Consider the following 20036-nt stretch of genomic DNA (forward strand, 5'->3'; position numbering starts at 1 on the left):
GCCCAGACTTCCCTCTTTTTTGCTCTTCAAGGTAGGGCAACCCTCAAAATAACTACACAACTTTTAGAAGACACCCGAAGGCTGCCCTGTATAGGCAAGTTTTGAATATAATGATGTTTTATTGTGTTCTTGTATCCACTTGAAGCCGTCCAGAATGGCTGGGGAAACCCAGGAAGATGGGTGGGGTACGAACAATAAAATTGTTGTTGTTGTTGTTGTTGTTGTGCTGTTTTAGACACCGGCTGAAAGTTTTCCTGTTCCAGGAAGAATATCCAGACAGGATGATTTAATTAAAGCTTCTTTTAAATGCTTTACTGATATTTTTAACAATGCAAATTTTGATTTTGTTTTTTAAAAAAATTGGTTTGTGCGTTTCAGTCATGTTTTATATATAATTGAATATTTGCATATAATTGAATCTCCTTGTTGTCTTTCCACCAGCAGGAGAAGACAATTTCCTTTGGGAACTGACAGCGATTTAAAGGAAAGGGTTGATCTACAGATGAAGGGCAGTATACAAATTTTATTAATTACATTAATGCTATTCATAATAATAATAATAATAATAATAGCGCTGTGCTGTTTTTATTATATGTGTTTTAATAGATTTAGTTTTTTAAAATCTTGTTTTAATTATTAGAATTTAATTACTACCTGCTATAAGTTTTTAAACTTCTTGCATTTTATTTTATTTAGCTGTTTTTAACTTGCGTGAGCCACCTTGAGTCTGGGGAAAAGGTAGGATATAAATAAATATAATAATGATATGAATGACAGGCAGCTTGGAGGATATTATTTTCCCTCCCTCTCTTTGGAGCAAGCGGTTTATAAGTGTTGGCCAAATAAACCCAAAGCAGATAAGCCGTAGCAACGCGACTTCACGGCCCAATTAAAATCCCCGCCCAGCAGAGGAAGAACCGCTCCTCTCCGTGGGAGACGAAGTCGCGAGACGGAACGGGCCACCGGGCTGGATTTTGCAGAAGGAACATTTTCCATTTTTCATTTTAAAGCAGGAAAATGAGGCGGGGAGAATGATGCCCCCACCCCCACCCCCCAGCCCCACCGGAAAGCACCAATTCAGATCATTAAGGGCTTGAGCCGCTGCAAAAAAGAAAAAGAGGATTTGAGGCTTCCTGGGGGCTGCAGAGTGGGTGGGCCATGGGCTTCCTTGGCAGAGGTGAAGGGAGTCAGGGGGAGAGGGGAAAAGGTGTCTCCAAAGCTGTTGGGCCCAATTGTGGATGCCATAAAAAAAATTAAAAAAGGAAAATGTGTGTGTGCGTGCAGGGTGTTTTTTCTTCCCCCGGAGGCTCCCCTCTGCCCGCCCTCCTCCCCCCTCAAATTCACAGCTCCCATCCTTGACAATCTGAATTAACCCTGACCATTGTGTCCGATTAACTCCCATGGGGCGGGAGGGAGAGGCGAGGGGGGCAGAGCAGGGAGCAAAGGAAATTGACCGTGCTGACAAAGGGGGCACCAGCCCAATGACACCAAGTTGCTAATTGCTTCCACTCTGCTGGCCCCCCCTCTCCTTCCCCGGCATCTGTTGGGTCGGTCCCCCCTTCTCAAACAAGCCTAAGGGGTCCTCTGCAAAGTTCAGGCTTCCCTCTAGGCCAGAGAACATCTCCTTGTGTTTTCAGCGGTGGCACCCAGACTCTTCGTCCCCTTTTTTTCTGGAGAGGGACACATAATTCAGGCCGCTTGGCGATTTTTAACCTGCTGTTACTTGATTCGTTGCCTGGTTTTCGAACCAACTGTATATTGTCTCCCTGCTTTTTTTTTTTAATAATATTTATTAGTTTCCCAACAAATTAAACACAACACTACAAAAAACCAAAAAACAACAACAATACAATACAATACAAAAACACTACAAAACACTAACACATACAACTAACAAAACAAAACAAAAACCATTTAAAACACAGTCCAATTTCAATATCTTATCTTTCTTTCACTTATTTCCACGACCTCCTCACGCCTCCCTTTTTGTATTCCACTTCTATTAATTGTTTCAGCAATTCCTTTCCATCTTCTTCTGTTTTCTATCCTATAATTGTCTTAACACATTCTAACCTTATTTTTCCCTTTAATACTCTATTAATCTATTTATACTTAATTCCTTATACCATTTCTACTAAAGCCATATAACTTCATTCCAACATTTTTCTAACATTCATTAATTTTACAGTATTTCTGTAAATAGTCTTTAAACTTTTTCCAGTCTTCCTCCACCGACTCTTCTCCCTGGTCTCGGATTCTGCCAGTCATTGTCTCCCTGCTTATTTAACTTATATGCAGAATTCATCATGCGAAAGGTTGGACTGGATGAATCCCTAGCCGGAATTAAGATTGCCAGGAGAAATATCAACAAACTCAGATATGCAGATGACACAACCTTGATGGCAGAAAGTGAGGAGGAATTAAAGAACCTTTTAATGAGGGTGAAAGAGGAGAGCGCAAAATATGGTCTGAAGCTCAACATCAAAAAAACGAAGATCATGGCCACTGGGCCCATCACTTCCTGGCAAATAGAAGGGGAAGAAATGGAGGCAGTGAGAGATTTTACTTTCTTGGGCTCCATGATCACTGCAGATGGTGACAGCAGTCACGAAATTAAAAGATGCCTTCTTCTTGGGAGAAAAGCAATGACAAACCTAGACAGCATCTTAAAAAAGATGCAAGAAGATCAAACCTCTCCATTCTGAAGGAAATCAGCCCTGAGTGCTCACTGGAAGGACAGATCCTGAAGCTGAGGCTCCAAGACTTTGGCCATCTCATGAGAAGAGAAGACTCCCTGGAAAAGACCCTGATGTTGGGAAAGATGGAGGGCACAAGGAGAAGGGGACGACAGAGGACGAGATGGTGGGACAGTGTTCTTGAAGCTACCAGCATGAGTTTGACCAAACTGCGGGAGGCAGTGGAAGACAGGAGGGCCTGGCGTGCTGTGGTCCAGGGGGTCATGAAGAGTCCGACACGACTAAACGACTAAACGAATAAACAACAACAACGACATCAGTCAACTTTAAATAATTCTGCTTATCCCCAAAACTTCCATGCAGGTGATCTTTGGGCGCTCTCGAACCTATCACTCCTCGTGAAACAAAGGAGTGCTAAAATGGCTTCAGTTAATCAACTGAAATTTTGAGCTGATTAAGGGGCTGGAAATAAAGGTTGACTTTGGTGGCCTGGATTGCAAACCATGTCACAAAACTGTACTGAATTTCTGAATTTTGGATCTCTCGCCTTCTTTTTTTTTTTGCAGTGAAGTATTCACGGGCAGTAAAAGCGCGAGACATTTTGTGGTAGATCAATGCACTTTCTGAATCAGTGCAGAAATTCAGTTCTTAAAGGAGAACCAACCAAATTTGCTCTTCCAGAAACGATAACCTGAAACGCAGCCATCCTGCAAAATTCGCACTTGAATTTTGCAATGCAATTCCCCCATCTGACTAATGCACTGTATACAAAAATGCAGGTATTAGTGTGCATATAACTGCTTATATTGGCAAAGGAGGGGTAAACAGCAGTGCAAATATGTCTACATTGTGCAAGACTGTGTACAAAAATGTTTGTGCATGAGATAAAATTCATAGCGTTAATCTGCATCAGAGATGATTGAATTCATAAACTGATGCAAAAGTGTGGAGAGCTGAATTGATGATTGTGAAAAAAATAAGGCAACCAGAATGGACAGGTTTGTCCTTCTGTACTCCGGGCATCCCACAAAAATGGCAGCTCTGACCTAACACCAAGAAAACTAGCGCTAATACGCCCAGGAACCTCACCAAAATGCTGGAGAGGGTCACCTCCACAGGCATATACCTCCACATGTGTTGGGAGTGCCCCCAAATCCAACTATTCTGGACAACAGCCACACGAGAAATATGTAAAATACCTCTGCAAGTATTAGACATCACCCCAGAATTGGCCCTACTAAACATTTTCCAAGACAACAATGCCCATTTACACCACAAAGAACTCATAACCCACCTACATTCAGCAGCCAGAAACCCCATAACCAGACACTGGAGAGACCTGTCAGGAGTAAGCATGGACCAATGGTACCAAATAGTATGGGAAACAGCCCTACTAGAAAAATTAACCAATAAACTGAAACTGACACGGGGACAAACAGAAGAAGACGCCTTCACCCCGGTATGGCTCCCCTTTATCACATACACAGCCCAACAAGACAACAACAAAAATCCACCAACAGCATACAAATCAATATGGCTAACCTGATCCAAAACACCCACCCACCCCACTCACACACGAAAACAAAGATCACCACAGCCAACCACAAATGAACAGCCACACCCTAGGCCAACCCCAACCTCTCTCACCACCAAAGGAACACAAGTGAACAGCACAAGCAACACTGACACCAAATCCGACATACATTAAGCATAATAGAAACATCGCCACCCGACACCCCCCATCCATCTTTCCCCCTCCATCCCTTCCCCCCCATGTCTCATCAAATGAAACTGTTTTGTAAAAATATTACATCAAAAAAATACGAGAGACATTACACATACTTCTGTAAAGCAAGAAAATCTTTAATAATAATAATAATAATAATAATAATAATAATAATAATAATAAATAAATAAATAAATAAATGGCTGTGCTGTGCTCCTTTCCTGACTGCTCTCCTTTAGTCGCTACCATATTGGGACACCCTTATCTACTGAGAGCAAAACAAGCACCGCCGTCTCTCCTGCCCAAAGTTGGAGGGGATGTTTTCTGTCAACGCTGCTTCTTGAGAATGATACTAATGCACTCAAGCACCATGGATTTCAAGGGGGCTTAAGGACACTTCATCTGCCCAGAACCCGAGATGCTTATGCTGAACAGCCTTGTAGCCTTCGCCATGAATTAGCTGGTATTCAGGCTGCAGAGGTTTCATTTACTCAGAGGCAGGAGGACAGGAGGGTCTTGGCCACCTCTTTGCGTGGTTCTTATTTAGGCTTGCCATGTGTCCAGAATTTCCCAGACATTGCAGGGATTCAGCCCTTGGAAACAGTGTCTGGAAACCACTAAAATGTTTGGGGAAATCCGGGTGTATGGAAACCCACGTCGGAAATGTCGATTTTGGTGAATTTCCTTAAAATTTGCTCCAAAAAAAATTCTTTCTCTTTTTTGGGGGAGGGATGGGGAGATTTTGCAAGCAAAACTCAACAACTTTGGCCCCAAAAAGAAAAGTTCAACATCTTTTGTGTCTGGACTTTCACTTTTTGAAATATGGCAACCCTACAACTTATTTCTTGGAGCAAGGCTGTTCAGGGGCCTCTCTGTTTCGAAGAAGGAATATGCTACAAATTTGTGACATTATGCATGGCATAGGAGGAGAATGGCTAGAATAGAAAAGTGTTTCTGTCCCTGTCCTAATGCTAGAACTTGTGGACGTTCAATGAAGCTGAAGGTTGGAAGATTTGGGACAGATAAAGGAAAGGATTTATTATTCACACAGAGAAGAGTTCAACTATGGAACTCCCTGCCACTGCATGCAGTGACCTAGATGGCTTGAAAAGAGGATTAGACAGCAAGAAGAATTACCGACGATGGAAGAATGGAGGATGAAATTAATGGACTATGCGGAACTTGACAAGCTAACGGGAAGGATCCGAAACCGGCGGGACCAGAAGTTTACCGAGGACTGGAGTAAATTTACGGATTATTTGAAAAGTATTTGTGATGACCAGACGATGTTTGTAGGTTTGCAAGAAGTTCTGTGAGGAATAATATTAGAAATATTGCAAAAATGGAGAAGGAGACGTGATATGTTAAGAATGTAAAGGCAACATTAAGTTAGGAAATGCGTAAGAAGTGATTAAGATGAAGGACTGTCAGAGGTGCTGATGAAAGTCCAATAAGAATGTATTTGTGATAAATTGTGTGGTATGTTTTATAAATTTTGTATGTCAAAAACCAATAAAAATATTTTTAAAAAGAAAAAAAGAAAAGAGGATTAGACAAATTTACAGCATCAGGTTGGTCATTGCAAGAACAGGATTCTGGGCTAGGTATGGGCCATTGACTGGCTCCAGCCCGCTCTCCTGGTGTTCTTAAAGGACCATGCAGCCCAGTTTTACTATCTGATCCTGGCACTATTTTGTCCTGACAAGTCTTAGAAACTTAAGGGCCTATATTCAGTTATGGCTGCAAGAATACCGATAGCCAGAAGTTGGAAATGTGAAACAACACCCACAATAATAGATTGGCAATCACTCATGCTAGAGTACTTTCAATTAGCAAAGCTGACCGGAAAAGTCAGAGGAGCCCCAAATCAAAAAATATTCAGAGAATGGAGACTATTCAAAGAATATATAAGATTATATTGTAAAAATGACATTATCCTAGCAGAACTGAATGATACTTGTATATAATAAACAAATGGAATAAATATACTAGATACAGGAAGAGTTATAAAACAAATTGTGCGATAAAATTAAGACAATAGAAAAAGTACAACGAGAATGATTGGATTAGAAAAGACAGGATGTTATAACCAATATTCATTTCTTATTGTTAACTCTTCTTTGCATTTTAATTTTATTTTCTTTATCTTTTTTCTATTATATTTTTGTGCTTAATTTTGATGTAACTATTTGCAATATATATGTAAGATGATATTTTAAATCAATAGAGATGAATTTAAAAAAGAAAAAAAAGAAGAAGAAACTTAAGGGCCTGCTGAGGCAACCCAGCCAGATGGATGGGGTATTATTATTATTATTATTATTATTATTATTATTAGTCCATGCATTTAAGCTTAGTTGTAACTGTCATATGGAAGAAGTTGTTGTTTAGTCGTTTAGTCATTTCCGACTCTTCGTGGCCCCCTGGACCAGAGCACGCCAGGCACTCCTGTATTCCACTGCCTCCCGCAGTTTGGTCAAACTCATGCTGGTCTCTTCGAGAACACTGTCCCACCATCTCGTCCTCCGTCATCCCCTTCTCCTTGTGCCCTTCTTCTTTCCCAACATCAGGGTCTTTTCCAGGGAGTCTTCTCTTCTCATGAGGTGGCCAAAGCACCAGAATTCAAAGCACCAGAATTCAAAAGCATCAATTCTTCGGCAATCAGCCTTCTTTACGGTCCTTATGGAAGAAGTTAGTTATTGATTATAGCATGCTCTCTCTCTCTCTCTCTCTCTCTCTCTCTCTCTCTCTGGGTGTGTGTGTGTGTGTGTGTGTGTACATACACACAAATACTTTGGGGAAGCATTATAAAACTGTGTTGAACAAATAAATAAACGAGTTGCATCAAGAGCTACTCTCCACCCAGCCCAGAATTGAGGCCTGCGTGAGGATCCACAGGAGTTTAACTCTTCTTCCAGCTGAATCCCTGAACACTCCCTTGGGTTTCCTCCTGTATGTATGAATTGCATCTCTTCCAATGGGCTGGGGGCAGAATCCTGCCCCCTTTGGCACTTCGGTGCATGTTGCTGCCTTCAATGAGAAGACCTATTGGGGAGAAACTGAAAGGGGTCCTTGCTGCCTGGTGACTATTTGATCACCCACATGGTATTTTCACGTTGTTTCTGCATCTTCATCCTTGAGGTCTGATGCTTTGAGGGTTTCCTGTTGCTTTGAGTGATGGTCAGAAAAGTTGTCTCTATTGCAAGCCAACAATTAAATCAAGCCTCTTGTGTTAATCTCTTAAGGACCCTCCTTCCTTCCCCAGGCTCCCCAACTTCAGATGCTAGGTAGGTGGTGAGTGGCCTTTTCTATTGTCAGCCACCTAATAAGTCATAGAATCAAAGAACTGTAGTGTTGAAAGGGACCCGAAAGGGACATCTAGTCCAACCACCTTCAGTGCAGGAATCTCAGCTAAAGCATCCATGATAGTCAGCCGTCCAACCTGCATCCTCCTTGTTCTTTCCATGCTTCCCATGCATCTAAATCCCTTAGTGGCTTTCATTACTCATTTCATTACTCAGGCTAAGACCCTCCCTGCCCACTTACTGTCTGGCCAGAGTGGTGCATGCTCTGGTTATCTCTCGCTTGGACTACTGCAATGCGCTCTACGTGGGGCTACCTTTAAAGGTGACCCGGAAACTACAACTAATCCAGAATGCGGCAGCTAGACTGGTGACTGGGAGCCAGGATCACATAACACCGGTCTTGAAAGACCTACATTGACTCCCAGTACGTTTCCGAGCACAATTCAAAGCGTTGGTGCTGACATTTAAGGCCCTAAACAGTCTTGGTCCAGTATATCTGAAGGAGCGACTCCATCCCCATCATTCTGTTCGGACACTGAGACACTTTGCTCAAACTCATGCTGGTAGCTTCGAGAACACTGTCCAACCATCTCGTCCTCTGTTGTCCCCTTCTCCTTGTGCCCTCAATCTTTCCCAACATCAGGGTCTTTTCCAGGGAGTCTTCTCATCTCATAAGGTGGCCAAAGTACTGGAGCCTCAGCTTCAGGGTCTGTCCTTCCAGTGAGCACTCAGGGCTGATTTCCTTCAGAATGGAGAGGTTGGATCTTCTTGCAGTCCATGGGACTCTCAAGAGTCTCCTCCAGCACCAGAATTCAAAAGCATCAATTCTTCAGTGATCAGCCTTCTTTATGGTCCAGCTCTCACTTCCATACATCACTACAGTGGTACCTCGGGTTACATACGCTTCAGGTTACATATGCTTCAGGTTACAGAATCCGCTAACCCAGAAATAGTACCTTGGGCTAAGAACTTTGCTTCAGGATCAGAACAGAAATCGTGCGGCGGCAGCAGGAGGCCCCATTAACTAAAGTGGTGCTTCAGGTTCAGAACAGTTTTAAGTTAAGAACAGACCTCCAGAACAAATTTAGTTCTTAACCCGAGGTACCACTGTACTGGGAAAACCATAAAAGGTAAAGGTAAAGGGACCCCTGACCATTAGGTCCAGTCGTGACCAACTCTGGGGTTGTGGCACTCATCTCGCTTTACTGGCCAAGGGAGCCGGCGTACAGCTTCCCGGTCATGTGGCCAGGATGACTAAGCCGCTTCTGGCAAACCAGAGCAGCACACGGAAACGCCGTTTACCTTCCCGCTGGAGAAGGTATTTATCTACTTGCACTTTGACGTGCTTTGGAACTGCTAGGTTGGCAGGAGCAGGGACCGAGCAACGGGAGCTTACCCTGTTGCAGGGATTCGAACCGCCGACCTTCTGATCAGCAAGTCCTAGGCTCTGTGGTTTAACCCACAGTGTCACCCGCGTCCCCGGAAAACCATAGCTTTAACTATAAATTATTATTATTATTATTAAATAAAATATTATTATTATTAAATAAAATATTATTATTATTAAATAAAATATTATTATTATTAAAAGAGTTGGTCCATATGCAATTCAGTACCGCCTACTCTGGCTGGCAGCTCTCTGAGTTGCCACCGCGCGGGACTGAACCCAGAAACTTCTGCGCTTGCAAATCGGGTCCTCCATCACCGCCAGGGACATCTCCGTCCTTCCCGGCTCGCCATCCAAAACTTTCCCGATGGTCCCTAGTGGGTCCGCTTTTCCTCCGCCTCCCTCCCCGGCGCAACCTGCTCATTGTGCGATGTGTCACTTCGCGCAGCGCTGTCAAACACATCGGCCCGTCCCAGCCGAGCGGAGCTTGTGAAAGGCCCAGCGGGGGGGGCTGCACATTATGCCACTAATTAGGACCCCGCAGCAGAGGGTTCCCATACACACCTGCACGGTCATGTGACTCTACGGGGTATACCCCCCTTTTTTTGGAGGAGGGGGGTGGGGAGGTTGCAAAGAATGACCGCTCTACCCGAACGTGAACCGAAATGTGCTGGACTGCGCAAAAAAAGGAGAGAGGAAGATCCCAACTTTTCCAAAAAAAATTAATGCAATAAACAATTTGCTGCGCTCACGGCGGCGTTTCCAGGGATGCCAAACTCTCCTCCGGACATTGAGCTGCGGGAGGTGCGTGTGACGGATTGGGGCCCCTTCCCCCAGCACTTGGCTCCGAGGAAAAATTGGGAGAGTCAGGACAGGTAATAGAAAGGGATTCTTCATGCAAACGCCTAGTTCTGTGCCCCGCCCTGAGACCTCCGGATATAGAGCGGCATTTAAATTCAATAAATAAATAATAGTTCATCTGCAGCCTGTTTCTCCTTTGTTCCTATTATTGCTGTCCTTTAAACCACGGCCACGAACCAAGAACTTGTACACTGACCGCTGATAAGGAGCTGTTACGTTGTAGATATCACTACAAATTTATCGTGCTATTTTTGTGATGTACAAATGACATAGAAGAATTGGTCTGTTTATTTGTCTCATTTAAATAAATCCTAGGATACCTGTTCATAAAACTCACTAAAAAGCTCTTAAAAAATAAAAATCAGTGCCAGGTAAAAACGTACATCTTACCCCAGGCATTGGACAGTTCAGGATAATTTTTAATGGCATATTTTCTGCTGCTGCTTTTTTTGGTTCTGTTCTATAGGCAATTCCATGGTGCTCTCTAGATATAATAGCTCAACAACTTTGCATAGCTCAACAACTTTGCCAACAAAAAGCTAAACAACTTCTGCATCTGGGTTTTCACCTTTTGAAATACGGCAACCCTAGGTTATGACCCCTAACAGTGGTTCCCAATTAGTTAATTACTGAGGAAGCCCCTATTTTTCAAAAGCCAAGCCACAGACCCTCTACTTTTGAAAAGTTTGATAACTCTATGATAGTTATCTCTGCAAAGCAATTTTTGGAAGAAAATGTGGGGTAGCTCCTAATAAGCAAATGATTTTAGGTATTCAAAAAAACCCCAGAACAGACCACATTTTTTTTTGATATTACTGTGCAAAAATGCTGAAAATCAGTTGGTGGGGAAGGCAAGTAATGGGACTGCAGACCCCCTGGGTGCGTTCCTGGGACCCCTAACTGGGAGCCACTGAATTATAATGCCCTATATGGCTTAAAGGTAAAGGGGCCCCTGACCATTAGGTCCAGTCGTGACCGACTCTGGGGTTGCAGCGCTCATCTCGCTTTACTGGCTGAGGGAGCCAGCGTACAGCTTCCGGGTCATGTGGCCAGCATGACTAAGCCACTTCTGGTGAACCAGAGCAGCGCACGGAAACGCCGTTTACCTTCCCGCCAGAGTGGTACCTATTTATCTACTTGCACTTTGACGTGCTTTCGAACTGCTAGGTTGGCAGGAGCAACGGGAGCTCACTCAGTCACGGGGATTCCAACTGCCAACCTTCTGATCGGCAAGTCCTAGGCTCTGTGGTTTAACCCACAGCGCCACCCGCATCTGTCCAGGCAGTGGCGTAGCGTGGGGGGTGCCAGGGGTGCCGGCCGCACCGGGCGCAACATCTGGGGGGGGCGCGAGTCCAGAGGGAAGGGACAAGTTCCTTCCTCTGCCGGGCTCCCCGCCGCCACCGCCAGCCTTGCGCCCTAGCGCGCGCGTGCCCCCCGCCGCCGCTGCGGCGGCTGCGCTCCACTCACTGCTCGCAGGAGGAGCAGCCGCTGCAGCAGCGCTGACACCGCCACCGACGCCTGGCCGGGCACGGGCAGCCCTCCGCACCCCGCCGCCGCCATCCCCTCGGCCCAGCCACAGGCGGCAGCTGCTTCTGCAGACTGGGAGGGAGGAGAGGGAGGAGGGCAGAAGGGGGCGCCGCTGCCTCCGGCTCTCAGCCGCGCGGGGGGGGGCGAGGACGGAGCACGGCTGGAAGCCCCCGGACCCTGCCGGGGAGGAGGAGAGGCGCTCGCCAAGCCCGGATCTGGAGCTCCACCTACAGCCCAAGGAGAGGAGGGGGCGGGGAGGCGCCCGAGGGGAGGGGGCTTCGGCTGCCTCAGCCCGCGGGGGCTCAGCAAATAATAAATTTAATAAATTCCTGCTGAGCCTTTGGGGGGGCCCTTGGCTCCTTCGCTCGCCCCCAGCCCCAGTGGCGTAGCGTGGGGGGTGCAGGGGGGCGGGCGCAACATCTGGGGGCACGCTCGCACTTGAGTGCTAAAATCCACGGGTTAGGGGGCGCAAATTACTTGCCTTGCCCGGGTGCTGACAACCCACGCTATGCCACTGCGTCCAGGCTATTTGAAATACAGTATTCCTTGTACGAACCTGCCTAGGTTTTGAGATCTTTAAGAGTGCCCGTTTCCCCAAGTGGCGACGCAGAAGGGGGTCTTCTCAGTGGTGGCTCCTCCCAGACAACTTTGGCGCTCTCTCCCAAGAGAACTTTGACGGGCTCCTTCCTTGCTGTTCATTTGCTGGACTTTCTTTTTCCGACAGGCTTTGGGGGCTGTCTGGTTTCAAGTAAAGGACTTTTAATAATGCTTCACTGTTTTTCTATCTGTATTGTAATAGATTATTTTGTGGGGGGTTGCATCATTTTAATTCCATTACTGTTTAATTACTATGTAACTATTATCTTTTATATGACTTCAGCTTTCTGTGTTGTATGCCTCAAACCCCAGTTCTGGGGAAAAGGTGGAATATTAATATTATTATTTTTATAGTGATAATCTGGACACAGAATTAAGATTTTTTTCTCTTTTTTGAGCAAGTCATTTCTACATAATAATAGTAATGGTAATCATAATTATTACTGTTATCTGTAAAATCTCATGGAGAAGATACAGCTGTATGCTAGTTATTTTAACGTTTTTTTTATCTGGTTTTATGTTCTGCTTTTTGCTCTTACACTTCTCTTAAATTGCTTGTTCTATCTATTTATTTTGTAAAACTTATCCACTGCCTGATTGCAAAATGAAAAACCTCAAAGCAGCTTATAGAAAGAAAAGGAGAGCAAAACGATCAGAAAAACCAGCTGAGAGCAACAATTTAAAATATTCAAAAAGGAAAAACTTCGCATCATCTCTCTAAACATCTGGGCGGGCGTGTCTAAACGAAAATGCTTTTAGCAGGTGCCCGAAAAGACTGCCAAGAAGATGCCTGCATGATGTCAATAGGCGGGGAGTTCCAAAGGGCAGCTGCTCCCACACTAGAAGTTGATGTTCTTAAAAATGCAGAACAGGTATTAAGTGACCCTGGGCCAGTTCTGCTGATCAATGCAGTTACGTGGGCATCTGTGGGGAGAAGTTGTGAAACCAGCTCTCTAAACTTTGCTGGAATACTGAATACCATCCCTCTCATCCTCCACTAGAGGTGCGTGACTGGGGGTGCTCGGGTTGTGCATGTGCATAGCCTAGCGCCAAAATGTGTGGGTGCCCGGCCCCTTCATGGGGAATTTTGGGGGTGCTCAGGCACCCAGGGAGCTGGCACCTACGTCTCCACGCACATCGAGGTGCCAATGTTGCCCTCCGCTTTTGGTGGTTCTGGGGAGATGGGACGACTAAACACGAAGGTTTTTTTTTTTTTGGCAAGGTCCAGCTGTGTCTCTTCTGCCAGCCCAGATTTGACCTCCTGGGCTTTGCGCTCTCCCGGTGCCCCTTGCCGCTTTTCCTCCTCTCCTCCTTTACGCTGGTGTGAATGCCTTCCCTTGAAGGGGAGGGGGCTTCAATTGGAAAGACACATTCTGACACAGTCGTAACCCCTGACCCTGCCGTGGCTGCACCCATTAAGAACAGTGTGTGCCTTCACGCCTGGCAGAAGACGGGTCTCCGGGGTTAGGGGAATGGAAAGGGGGGGGGGAATGTTCTTCAGCTCACCCATGCACAATCCTTGCCTGCACCCAGGGAGAAGAAGCCTATGCACACTTCCTTCCCTATGCACCTATAAACTCTGCCCTTTTGCCGGGAACACAACCCCCTATAACTCCCAGCGTTCCTGGTTCATCCACCCCCTCTTTGTGGGTTAGCCTTTGCTCCTGCTAGAGTTGTTGCCCATCTGCCGTGCATGCTTCAGATCATAGAAATTAAGGGTGCTTAGATTAGGGCAGGGGTCAGCAACCTAAGGCCCATGGGCCGGAAGTGGCCTGCGGAGGTTGTTTGACCAGCCCACAAGCCACCCCCGAACCGAGCTGCCTGCTAACGCACTGTGCTAAACCGGCGCAGCATGGCGACTCGCTTCCATGGCTCCCTAAATAGCGTCGGCACAGACGCAGAGGCCAAACATTGTGGCGCGCGCACACACACAGACTCTGAAAATCACAGGCGTGCATGCTCAGGCGCACCTGCGATCCAGCCCACGGAGGGATCTCTGTGGGAGCAATCCAGCCCAGGCAAGATAAACCTTGCAGACCCCTGGATTAGGGTTTCCATATTTCAAAAAGTGAAAATCCAGACACAAAAATTGTTGAGTCTAACATGGGTTGCCATACAGTCGTACCTTGGAAGTCAAACGGAATCAGTTCCGGAAGTCATTTCGACTTCCAAAGCATTCAGAAACCAAAAGAGAGTTTCTGATTGGCTGCAGGAAGCTCCTACAGCTAATCGGAAGGCTGCGGAAGCCCCGCCAGACATTCGGGTTCCAAAAAAACATTGGAAATCGGAGCAGTCACTCCCAGGTTTTGGTCGTTCGGGAGCCAAAACGTATGATTACCAAGGCATTAGACAACCAAGGTATGACGTACTTCCAGATGTTCCCAGACATCAGCCATTTCTGCCTGGACATTGTTTCCGACTGCCGCAATCCAGCTATGTTTGGGAAGTTCCAGATGTGTGACAGTCTTAGTAGATGTTAAATCTCAGAACATGGACTGGGCGCAGCTGAGGGGTAAACAAACCCAAATGCAAGGCCCAACTTGACACATCACTCATTGCAGCTGCCCTGGTGTGCTTGTTTGTTTATTATTCATTTCATAAAATTTATACGCTGCTTTATGGTTAACCCCCCCCCCCAACACGGCATTGTAGAATCGTATCATGGAATCAACCCGTCAAAGCAGTTTACATTTTAAGAAATAAGTAAATTATCAATAAGGAAAAGGTCTATGGGGTTGCACTGTTTGGAAAAATATCGCAGACAACTTTGGGATTTTCATTTAGATCAACAAAAAAAACAACCATGCTCTGAGAATGACGAATGAGGAAGTAGGTGGAGATTCACTCGGGACAACGCCATTATCCAAGAGGCTGGGTTGTGTAGCCTCTCTCTGTAAGTACTGAAATAAAAAAGGACGGTAGGAAACTTTTCCTTGTATTTATCATTTCCTGGCCAACTAGACGGGAGCCGCCGGGAACACCCTGAAAGGGCCCCAGGGAGTTGTCACCTCTGCTTGTCCCTATGTACCATTTCAAGGCATTTCAACACCCTGCTGCACAAACTTTATAATAATAATTTATTATTGATACCCCGCCCATCTGGCTGGGTTTCCCCAGCCACTCTGGGCGGCTTCCAACAAAACACTAAAATACAATAACATACTAAACATTAAAAGCTTCCCTGAACAGGGCTGCCTTCAGATGTCTTCTAAAAGTTTGGTAGTTGTTGTTCTCTTTGACATCTGGTGGGAGGGCGTTCCACAGGGTGGGTGCCACCACCGAGAAGGCCCTCTGCCTGGTTCCCTGTAATTTGGCTTCTCGCAGGGAGGGAACCGCCAGAAGGCCCTCGGCGCTGGACCTCAGTGTCCGGGCAGAACGATGGAGGTGGAGACACTCCTTCAGGTCTACTGGACTAAGGCCGTTTAGGGCCTTAAAGGGCAGCACCAACACTTTGAATTGTGCTCAGAAACGTACTGGGAGCCAGTGTAGGTCTTTCAAGACCGGTGTCATATGGTCTCAGCGGCCTGCCCAGTCACCAGTCTAGCTGCCACATTCTGGATTACTTTCTGGATATCCTTTCTGGATCCTGCGCCACCCCCCTTCCCAGCAGCGGTGCTTTGCATCGGTTCCTCGCTGCAGGAGAAGCCAATGCAAAGTCGTGATGGGGGGGGTGGAATCTCCCCTCTCTCCCCAGTGGCAAAGCTGGGAGGCGAAATGGGCTGCTAGCCCTTTCACAGGCTGGCTCTGCTACGTACAGCACCTGGCACCCGTGTGGTAATCAAACAGTGCCTGAAATAACAGCAGCAGCAATATTCTGTTTCTCGCTCTCTCTCCCTCTCACGCCTCAGCCAGCTCGCCTTCAAGACCTGGGGGGAAATACCAGCAACTCCTTGTGACTCGAGACTCCGCCTGTTTGCTGTGGTTAATAATAAAACCCTCTGAGCCTGCCAGAGCCCATCCGACCACGTTGGGCTGGGGCAGCTCAGAGCTGTTTCTGACCTGCTGCGCTGAGATGCAGACAGGCTGGAACCGCAACTGGGAGATTTCAGGCCAGAGCTGTCACCTCGGCCAAGGTCATTGGGGAATTGCCTTACCGAAGGTGCGTGTGTTTGTGTGTGCTTGCAGACCATAGGTGCCACCTTGCCCAGAAGGACTTCAACTTTGCTCATTGACTTTGTGGGAGTCCAGCCCCACAAATATATTATAAGTCAAGTGTTGCAGACTTAGGTGCCTGTTTTCACATGTATGGAGAGAGCGGCTGAGGCAGCCCAGCCAGATGGGTCAATGATGATGATGATGATGATGATGATGATTATTATTATTATTTCATGTTTCGTATTCACACAGAGAGATGCATGAGCAGGCAGGTGAATTGAGAATAAATCCTCATGACACATTACACATTACACAGCCTGGGACACATTACTTGATCCACAAAGAATAAAACTCAGAACAATATCTGTGTTCCAACTGGATGAGGCACATGGGAGCCAGTGTGGCCTAGTGGTTAGAGTGTTGGACTAGGACCAAGGAGACCAGGGTTCGAATCCCCTCTTGGCTGTGAAGCTCATAGGGCGACCTTGGGCCAGTCACTGCCTCTCAGTCTAACCTTCCTCCCGGGACTGTTGGGATTAAAAGGGGAGGGGAAGAACCTCCTATGCCAACTTGCGCTTCTTGGAGGAAAAGTGGGATATAAATGTAAACTAAAAATTAGAGTAATCACTGCTTTTTTCGGGGGGGGGCACAGGGGTACTCATACCCCTAAACATTTTGTGAATCTTTGTACTTTTGTCCATTTACCGTATTTCTTTTCCCCAATTTAAACTATAAAATGGTGGTTTTCTTAAGTCAAAATGAGAGTACCCCTAAACATTTTTTTAAAAGAAAAAAGCACTGAGAGTAACGATACAATAACCACTGCCTTTCATGGGCATAGCTAGGATTTGTTAGCTAGAGCCTTTCTCAGGGTTGCCATATTTCAAGAAGTGAAAATCCAGGCACAAAGGTTATTGAGCTTTTTTTGGCCACAGTTGTTGAGCTTTTTTTTTTTTTTTTGCAAACGTATGGCAGCCCTACCTTGGTTAGTTAAGCAATTTTACTGATTTACTTGATGGGGGTGGGTGGGTGGAGGCTACGCCCATGCCACCCTCATCACCAACGCCTATTACTGGGCGGACTTTTTCAGCAATACCCAGAAGCGCGATTGTGTTTGTGATTATGCATCTCCCGCAACACACCTCACAAACCACAGGGAAGCGTCCATGTGCGCACACAAACACACACCAGTGTGTTGCACTCTGCAGCACGCCTGTGCAATTAGGGATCAGGCCCTGGGAGGCAGACTCTGAAAGAGCTGCTCTGCTTTAAGGTATTCCCCAGGCAGAAGTTCGCCAAGGCTGCTCTGCAGACCCCAGTCCCAAATCCTCCCTCTCTCCTCACGGTGCAAAACCTTTCCTGGGGTTTGGAATTGGGGGCGCCATTTCTTGTTCACCTCATTCTCCAGGCAACATATGAACGCATGGAATGACAGGTCCCCAGGCACCCAAGCTACCTGAAGGAGCATCTCCACCCCCATCATTCTGCCTGGACACTGAGGTCCAGCGCTGAGGGCCTTCTGGTGGTTCCCTCCCTGTGAGAAGCCAAGTTACAGGGAACCAGGCAGAGGGCCTTCTTGGTGGTGGCGCCCGCCCTGTGGAACACCCTCCCACCAGATGTCAAAGAGATAAACAACTACCTGACATTTAGAAGACATCTGAAGGCAGCCCTGTTCAGGGAAGTTTTTAATGTGTGGCATTTTAATGTATTTTTAATCTTTGTTGGAAGCCGCCCAGAGTGGCTGGGGGAACCCAGCCAGATGGGCAGGGTACAAATAATAAATTATTATCATTATCATCATCATCATCATCATCATCATTATTATTAGGTGCTGCCCAGGAGGCAGCTGAACAGAACCCAGAGAGAGAGAGAGAGAGAGAGAGAGAGAGAGAGAGAGAGAGAGAGAGAGAGAGAGATCTCCTGCGCTAGTTTCTCACAGTCTTCCTCTTCAGTTTCATAATATGTTTTCCATTATCCTCAGCGTCCCAGTCTTCTCCCCTCCCAGGCACTCTCCCCCAGGAGAAGGAGGAAGCCACAGAAAGTGGGAGAAAGTGAGAAAGTTTTTGGAGAAGTCTTAGCAATCGCAGCATCCTTTTCGAAGTGCGCACGGGCAAGAGATTTCTCAAGCTCCCTTTTTCCTGAAGGCATCCCGAAAATACTCACTCAGTCTCGGGTGGGTGATGTAGTTCCTGGTCACTGCTTGGACGTGCTCTCGTGCCTCGGCCAGGACTCCTCCGGGGTGCCCGTTGACCCTCACTTCCACCTTTGTGGCCATGTCCTTGGGGAGTCCAGGCAGACGCCAGCCGGAAAGCAAGAGCTGGTCTCTGAAGTTTTTATACCTGATCTGCCTGACAGAGGCCAGCTGCAGCGATCTGCCTCCTCCTCCGTGTTGTCCCTGAACACAGAATTATTTGTTGCCTGTAAACTGTCCGGCAGCTGCAGGTTTGAGATGCATGTTGCAAAGGTCTCGCGGCAGAAATCTGGGGCGTGTAAGTCTTTTTTTCCCCAAGCAGCGATATTCTCACTGCCATGTCGGGTTGGGGAATACACCAGCTTTCTTCAGGAAGGAGATTGTGAAGGTTCAGAAAGGGCAAGCGAAATGATTGAGGGAAAGGTTGCAGCCCTTTTTAACTGAGTAAGAGGCGACAGGATAGGAATTTACCTCTCTTTTAAATCTACCTCTCTTTTAAATCGGAACCAATGAAGGCAGTGAAGGTCCTGTGTGAGTGTCTGGAGGTGGTTGGAGGACGCATGGTGGCTAACAGAGTGAGATTGAATCCTGACAAGACAGAAGGACTCTTTTTGGGGGACAGGAGGTGGGTGGGTGTGGAGGACTCCCTGGTCCTGAATGGGGTAACTGTGCCCCTGAAGGACCAGGTGCTCAGCCTGGGAGTCATTTTGGACTCACAGCTGTCCATGGAGGCACAGGTCAATTCTGTGTCCAGGGCAGCTGTCTCCCAGCTCCACCTGGTATGCAGGATGAGACCCTCCCTGCCCGCAGACTGTCTCACCAGAGTGGTGCATGCTCTGGTTATCTCCCGCTTGGACTACTGCAATGTGGGGCTACCTTTGAAGGTGACCCGGAAACTGCAATTAATCCAGAATGCGGCAGCCAGACTGGTGACTGGGAGCGGCTGCCGAGACCACATTACACTGGTCCTGAAAGACCTACATTGGCTCCCAGTACATTTCCGGGCAGAATTCAAAGTATTGGTGCTGACCTATAAAGCCCTAAATGGCCTCAGCCCAGTATACCTGAAGGAGTGTTTCCACCCCCATTGTTCTGTCCGGACACTGAGGTCCAGCGCTGAGGGTCTTCTGGTGGTTCCCTCACTGTGAGAAGAAAAGTTACAGGGAACCAGGCAGAGGGCCTTCTCGGTGGTGGCACCCACCCTGTGGAACGCCCTCCCACCAGATGTCAAGGAAATAAACAACTATTGGGCTTTTAGAAGACATCTGAAGGCAGCCCTGTTTATAATGGAGAGAGATATATAAAAATTTAGATTACTATAAAAGATGCAGTAGAAAAGGTTTAATAATGGGACCCACAGAGGAAGAAGGGGGAAGTTCAGAGATTTGTGGGAATCTTGTACCTGTGGAAGGTGTTGTGGTATGATTGTAACCTTTGATGTGTAGAATCAAATAAATGAATTTGTAAAAAAGAAAGAAAGAGGTTTCTCTTTTCTTTTGTCACATGGCTGCTTCTGGGCAAGCAGGTCTGGCAGGTCCAACCAGGTTGGGCAGGAGCTATCTAGCCAGTGTCTGGATGGGACATCTGCCAGAAGCCCCCACCTATGACCACCTTGAGCTCTGTGAAGGAACAAAAGTTGGGAGATAATTTG

The 20036-nt window shown here is 46.7% G+C and overlaps 1 protein-coding gene across 1 annotated transcript in view; it reads right to left on the minus strand.

Annotated features, from left to right (window-relative positions):
• The window catches only part of ATP6V1B1 (ATPase H+ transporting V1 subunit B1), a 75588-nt gene extending 56871 nt beyond the window's left edge, over positions 1 to 18717 (minus strand). Inside the window, exon 1 of the mRNA XM_082236508.1 lies at positions 18358 to 18717. Coding sequence (XP_082092634.1) covers positions 18358 to 18469 — 112 coding nt within the window. The 5' untranslated portion in view covers positions 18470 to 18717. The remainder of the gene's footprint in view (positions 1 to 18357) is intronic.
• Between the last annotated feature and the right edge of the window lie 1319 nt (positions 18718 to 20036).

The sequence above is a fragment of the Podarcis vaucheri genome, assembly GCF_965113315.1.
Source record: "Podarcis vaucheri genome assembly, chromosome: 9".
Classification (NCBI taxonomy): domain Eukaryota; kingdom Metazoa; phylum Chordata; class Lepidosauria; order Squamata; family Lacertidae; genus Podarcis; species Podarcis vaucheri.